The 7,466-nt window shown below is 35.2% G+C and overlaps 1 protein-coding gene across 1 annotated transcript; it reads right to left on the bottom strand.

Annotated features, from left to right (window-relative positions):
- Nucleotides 1–1,902: 1,902 nt before the first annotated feature.
- Nucleotides 1,903–5,638, bottom strand: dmrt2b (doublesex and mab-3 related transcription factor 2b). The gene is made up of 3 exons (XM_052131166.1): nucleotides 4,979–5,638; nucleotides 3,998–4,094; nucleotides 1,903–2,859 (listed from the first exon to the last, which is right to left on the bottom strand). The coding sequence occupies exons 1-3, from the start codon at nucleotides 5,318–5,320 to the stop codon at nucleotides 2,123–2,125; spliced, it is 1,176 nt and encodes a 391-aa protein (XP_051987126.1). The 5' UTR covers nucleotides 5,321–5,638; the 3' UTR covers nucleotides 1,903–2,122.
- Nucleotides 5,639–7,466: the final 1,828 nt, after the last annotated feature.

Below are 7,466 nucleotides of genomic sequence, written 5' to 3'. Positions count from 1 at the left end.
GACTGAGGTTCCTCAGGAAGACTCCTAATGTAAAGCCCCTATCTGCACTGGCAGATGTGCTGAGATATAGAGACAGACGCAGTGGAGGGCATGATGCCATCACACATGTTGACGCCACACGGTCCAGAGTTGTCAAAACTATCAGGCTTCCATATCTCACAAACTGAGATGGAAAATAAAGAAAGGATAAAAAGTAGAGGATATACATTATCTGTCGGTTCAACTAACTCAGTCTCCTGGATACTGATGCGCTCCCAAAAATATACTGCACAATGTTGTTTAACCAACACATTCACATGCCTATACTCAGTAACCCACACTGTAGGTGATAACCTACAATTGGTACCTTAAGGAACTATTTCTACTTGATTAAACCTGTAAAATTAGTTTTGATGGTGTAAACAAATTTTTTAGTTCAATTTAGAGATATGTTAAATAATATTTTTGAATTGAATAAAAGCACTTCATTAAGACGTTATAACATGAAGCATATATTTTAGGTTGACTTTTTTAAATTTTTGTCAAAATAACATAAAATGTATGCATTTTGCATAGCATGTCACGTAAATATTGCAAAAAATCAATGCTTCTTTAACAGACATTCTACTCAACAAATATGAAATATTAAAAACATGTATTCAAAATTTCAAACTTACGATAAATTCTGCTACCATGTTCTTGTGAACTACAAAAGTAGCCAGTGGTTAAGTGGGCCAGAGGTCGAATTTTCCTGTGTTCCCATACTTTTAATCTTTTCTAATAATTTAAACTTTCAAACTAAACTTAAACTTACCAATGAAAAGTTGGATAATGAAATAGAAACAACTAATTTTTTTATTTATTTTGAATACTATTAAATAGAATGGGACTTCACTATTTATTTATTTATTCAACTTATGGGGGCCAATTTAGTTGTATAGGGTTGTATAGGGACCACCAGAAGTAAAATATCAGTCGAGCATATTTCATTGTATGGAACAGTAGTATACTATTCAGGATATAACCATGTACACATGAGGATGATGATGAGGATGAAGAAGAAGAGAAGGAGAAGAGGAAGGAAGGAGAAGAAGGAGAGAAGAAGAAGAAGAAGAAGAGAGAAGAAGAAGAAGAAGAAGAAGAAGAAGAAGAAGAAGAAGAAGAGAAGAAGAAGAAGAAGATGATGATGATGATGATGATGATGATGATGATGATTAATGAACATCCTGATAAAGCTGTAGAAGGAAACATGAGAGAAAACAAAGACTGAGTAACTTGTTTTCCTGGGGTCATATTTGAATAGTTCCATGCCTCTGAACCCTCAGGCACATGCATGTCATTTCGCTTACCCCTTTGGGTTGGTTCCTGTCTGGGAGCCAATCATTAGTTTTCTTTAAATTTAAAATATTTAATAAACACACCAGAAACTGCCAAAATAACCTTTCTGGGAGCCTTCAGTTTAAATATACAGATGTTCCAGGCATCACTTCAATTCAACCACTATAAAACAACAATTATTAATTCACATTAAAGGACGAAAGAGAAACAAATCTTATTTTTCTTAAAACTTTTTTTTTTCATTTGATCCAGTTACCTTCGAGTTTACATAAGACTTTTATGTTTTGATTTTATTAATAATAATAATTAAAAAACATTAGTAATAACTATTTGCATATACAAGAAAGAACATTGCAATTTAAATGTAATGTCAAAATGTATAAAAAAAAATTGAAATACTGTTGAGAAAGACGGTTTCAAAACAGTTTAGAAGCTAAATGTTTTGTCAGCTATGTGATAACATCGAAATTAACAATTAAAAAAAAATATTAAAAAGTAATGTTTTTTTTTTATATATATATAACTGAATCATTGTGAATACATTGGGTTACAAAACCTTAGAGTGTTATAGTGTATGCATTTAAATTCTGTACTGTGTAATTAAAAAAAAATAATTCTTAAAATGAAACAGGATTATATCCAAGAAATAAAATCATCACATAATATATAATGCTTTGACAAGCCCAACAGTTAAGTAGTAAATTAACCAACATTTATTGAAAACTAAAAAAAATTGTATTATACTGCCTAACAAGAAAATAATTATGCTTTCCAGTGAAATTGAAATTGAAAGTTACTCTTATCATCATCTCATTAGCAAAGCCTCTACAGAAAAGGGTAATGGCCGTGTTACAGGTTTTATGATACAGTCTTGATTTGCACCCTCCACACAGTCCATAGGTAAAGAAGTCCCCTGTCCCAAAGACCTGCTGCATTTGTGTGGTGATTTAGCTTGTACCAACACATCTGTCATAGTCAGTGAGGAAGGAATTTCTTGCTTTGACACAGTGTCAACAGTAAAACTTTTTGGCTTGACAGCAGACAGATCAGCAGAAACGCTGTCCGGCATGGTCTTAACCACATCAACACCTGGACTCGCACCGCAGCAACGTAGTGGAGACCGAATCGATGGCAATGGCAGACATTCCAGACTCGACTCTCTTACAGTGAAAACTTCCCAGTTCTCACACACTTTTAGAGAGGCACTCTCTGACAGTGTGTCTGTGCAGTCTAGAGTCATGGATTTTAGCACATGTGGATGGTGGGAAAGAGCACAGTCTATCAAAGGTGGACCAGGTTTGGACACAGGCATGTATGTGGGCATGATTGGGTCTGACAGCGGAACAAAAAATGGAGTAGAAGGCATCACAGCCTTGAGGAGGAGTGCAGGGAACTCCTCCATCTCTTTCTGCAGAAGCTCTCTTTCTAGCATCACACTCTCCAGCTCTTTATCAGCAAACGCTCTCCTCTTCCTCATCCGAACACTAACTGGTGGGTTGTGGAGTTTCTTTGACCAGTCCTCCAGCATAGGTGGCTTGTAGCCTATGACATAAAAAAAGGTATTCAAATAAGTGGCTTTCTTGTACATGTTCAAGATTTTGTCAATTGTAATTCTTAAAAGGTTTGTAATTTCTCCATCACTATAGCGTCACAAAAATGGATTTGCAGAAGTAATGACAAACAAGGTTTCCTGCTCCTGTCTGGCACTGGTCGGACAAACTGACGACATTGGTTGAGCCAATGCAGCTTTATCGAGATTGTTAGGATGCTCAAACAAACAGAGCAATGTTTTGAAAGTGTAACCAGTCCTGCTCGACCCAGTCTGAACAGGATTCGAACCAACATCTTCAGCATGGGAGGCAGGCGTGCTAATGAGGAGGCTAAAGGCGACAGCCTCTGGAATCAGTCACTAGTGCACCTCTTGAGGCCAGGGAGTGAGGTTTACACACTGCACAGCTACCTGCCAACTGGCTACCATTACAATAGCACCACAGTGTTTGCACCTTTTGGGGAAACCAACCAACTTAATTATATGCTTGCTTGCTGTATAGTTATACATCATAGTTCAAGTATTTCAACATTGAAAAATAAATAATTAAATTAAAAAAAATACACCACCTTCAAAACAGTTAATAACTGAGAAACTGAGTGGAAAGAATATATGAAGATGAACTTTATAAATTGAAAAACAGTTGCAAGCAGGTGAGTTCTTTCTCAAAAGTAAAGAGTTTCATAAAGAGTAGCCTACATAAGAGTAAAAAAGTATTTCTTTATAATTTCTTTGAAATTAATAGCAAAAATGTTTTTTTTTTTACATTTAATTGACTTGATGTAGAACTTGTGTATAATAAGCTAGAATATATAAACCCCTTTAAATATTAGAATGAAACAATAGCACATTGAGTACATTCAAATTTGTGGTAACTATAAAATCAGTTTGACCTTAATGTTGACACAACAAGAAACACAGGGAAAATCAAACTCCACAGCAGTCATAAGAGCCAATTCTTCTGTAATTCCTCTATCTATTTGCATAATTTTAATTACCTTAAATAAATACAAACATATCTATTCCCGACAGAGGGATCTGTAGCATAACGGGTGAATTAATCCAGTTTCCCCAGATGTCGCCTTTGAGACTGCAATTGTGTTAATGAGATGTGTGTTAGCTAAAGCTTACCCTCTAGTATACTCTTTGCCAGGAGACTAGGTGCCCTTGTGTAGCGCTGGTAGGCTGTGCGCCTGAGAAGAGAGGTCTTTTTTTGACCTTTTTTCCCCTGTCGGAGAGAACACAGCTCAGCATAAATTTACAGAATAGATACAAGATACTAAAGATAAAAGGAATATCATTTTTTGCATAATTTGTTTTCTAAAGTGTTTATTTGATGAGTGTTTTGCATTAGTTTAGTTACTTTTAGTAATTGCACTTCAATGACATATAAAAATACAATTCATTACTATAGTGGAATAAAGGAATTCATTTTGTAAGATGTGTATCACTGTCAGAATTTATAGTAAAAAAATAATTAATTCTATGTTTTAGGAATGATTATAAAACATGCCTGCAGTATATTGGTCTCCATGTGTTCAGGCAAAATTTAGTAATACAATGGCAGTGTTACATACAGTGGTTACAACTTATTGATTATTGAAGAGGGTAGACAGTATCTTTGGTGAGGGTAAATTTAGGCAAATTATTATCAGTATATTTAGCAAATTACACTGAAAAAAGTTGTAACCTTCAATTGCTATTTAAAGGCGCTGTATTAACAATGTTTTGCTGTAACTAAATGTTTAAATGTCAAATGTTTTGACTTGAATACAAACTTTATATGTTAACACATGAAGCAGATTTTAGGTTAACACTAGAAATCAGTGTAAAATTATATTTTTGACCTGACTAAAACCGATTCATTTAGATGTCACAACTCATTAAGCACATTTTCAGTGTACAGTGTCTGAATAACCGAGCATAAAGCCTACTGTTTAGTTTGCAGAAAAGTTTGCAAAAAGTGCTGAAATGCAGAGATTTCCTACAGTCAAGATACCACAGCTGCTCTGAACCAACATGCCAGTTTGTTCACAATAAACATTTTAGTGCTACTAGAGCACACTGAACAACTTTATTTACTAAAAAAACTATTTTGGTCAGTGAACCAACCTCTGTGGCCTGCTGTCTCCTGAGGGCGACTTGCGCTGCCATCACTCTTTGTCTCTCTACTACGAGCAGACAGTTAGCGCACTGACAGTCCCGCCAGCTACACAAGCGCTTGTGGCCCTTGAGGCGCGACACGACGCCGTGATTCCTGCAGCGAGCGCACTTCGGACTGCGGGTCAGTTTGCGCTGCGCTGGAGCTTCATCCGTCCACATCATCTCTGACCTGCGCGCCGCGGGCTCCCGTCCGTCAACGCTCTCCACGTCAATCTCTTCATCCCACTCCGCTTTGAGTGCATCTAGGCGGGTCAAATCTCCCTGTGAGTCTTTATCGGGTTTAGTGGACATTTATAAGAACAACGCACTGCTGCTACTGTATTTAATGCCGCTCAGGTTTATGCCATGAATTTTAAATGAATTTAAAACCTTGGATAAAAAAAGCAGTTCTCATCAACCGGCGTTATTAATCACAGGCAAACCTGATATGTTCCAATGCGCAAGCAAAAGAAAAAGTCTTAGTGGAAACCGCAGGCAGACTTTTGAAATGATAAGCCATTCAGCTGTGCTGTGGAATCTGGAAGGTCGCCCCTCACCTGGTTTGCCAGTGGATATGCACTATCGGAATGAGGCTGTGATTGATCTCATAGTTGTCAAGTTTCAGCTCACCTTACCCACTTCTCAATGTTTAACTTTCCTCATTGTGAGTATATCACACGGTTAATGATGATGCAATGAAAACTCCTCCTATCTGCTCGTGTTACTCTGAACTGTATATTAGTCCTCCTGGTTCTGGACTGCTACCTTTATCAACACAGAACATATAGCCTATATATATATATATATATATATATATATATATACACACATATATATATATATATATATATATATATACACACATATATATATATATATATATATATATATTAGGCCAAAAGTTTGGAATAATGGCTTGCTGTTTCGGAAGGAAATTTGTGCTTTAATTCATCAAAGTGGCATTCAGCTGATCACAATGTATAGTCATGACATTACTGATGTAAAAACAGCACCATCACTATTTAAAAAAAATATTTTTGATCAAATCTAGACAGGCCCCATTTCCAGCAGCCATCACTCCAACACCTTATCCTTGAGTAATCAAATTGCTAATTTGGTACAAGAAAATCACTTGCCATTATATCAAACACAGTTTAAAGCTATTTGGTTTGTTAAATGAAGCTTAACATTGTATTTGTGTTTGTTTTTGGATTGCCATAGTATGTAATATACTGGCATGTCTTAAGGTCAATATTAGGTACAAAAAAGAAACAGCTTTAGAAGCCCATCAGTCAGTCATTGTTTTGAGGAATGAAGGCTTGAAATTGGCCAAAAAAAAAAAAAAAAGACTGAAGATTTCATACATAGGTGTACACTACAGTCTTCAAAGACAAAGGGCAGCTGGCTCTAACAAGGACAGAAAGAGATGCGAAAGGCCAAATGTACAACTAAACAAGAGTTTAGGGACATCAGAGTCTCTAGTTTGAGAAATAGATGCCTCACATGTCCTCAGCTGACAGCTTCATTGAATTCTACCCGCTCAACAGCAATTTCATGTACAACAGTAAAGAGAAGAGGGGTGCAGGCCTTATAGGACTAATTGAAAAAGAAAAAGACACTTTTTGGGAATTTCTTTTTTAACTTTTCACATTTGGAATTTTTGGATGTTATAAAGCTTTAAATAGTTTTTATACATTCAAATTTGACCTAAAAATATTTCAAATGTTCTCACATTTAGCATCTAGCCCCATACTGTTCTTAAGCTTCCCCACATGCTTCACTGGGCATTGCATCTTTGCCACAAATTGCACTTTCCTCTCAAACGGGGTTTGTGCACACATCTCATGAACAGTTAAAATTGCCCCATTGAGCAATACTTAATGCACAATACTCAGCTTAGTCTATTTATATTTATCCAACATATCATACCTCTTCTGCCATTACATTCCCTGGCTTCGGTACATAAGAGATTGTATTTTTATTTGTATATATATATATATATATATATATATATATATATATATATATATATATATATATATATATATATTCCTATTGTGTATTCCTATATATACTTTATTTTCTATTTACTTTTTAGTTGTATTCTATTTATTTATTTTACTGAAGTCTTGTTGTTGTATTGTTTGTGCACTGGAAGCTCCTGTCACCAAGACAAATTCCTTGTATGTGTAAGCATACTTGGCAATAAAGCTAATTCTGATTCTAGTTAATTTTATGGTCACACAGAGTGAGAAATACATTTTAAAAGTGCAAATATTCCATGTAGTTTTTTATTTAATATAAGATCATGAAAGCTACATGCTATAAAAATAATTATCAAATAATTATAAAAATTCTGTTTAAAATAGCAATAAAATCTGAAATCAAAATTAAATTAAAGTATTTTATGTCAAGTACCCATTTACAAAATAATGACTTCGAGAGCTCTTTCTTTATT

Source organism: Xyrauchen texanus, chromosome 7 (assembly GCF_025860055.1).
Source record: "Xyrauchen texanus isolate HMW12.3.18 chromosome 7, RBS_HiC_50CHRs, whole genome shotgun sequence".
Classification (NCBI taxonomy): domain Eukaryota; kingdom Metazoa; phylum Chordata; class Actinopteri; order Cypriniformes; family Catostomidae; genus Xyrauchen; species Xyrauchen texanus.
Note: the sequence above shows the minus strand (reverse complement) of the source record. Positions and strands in the feature narration are given on the sequence as shown.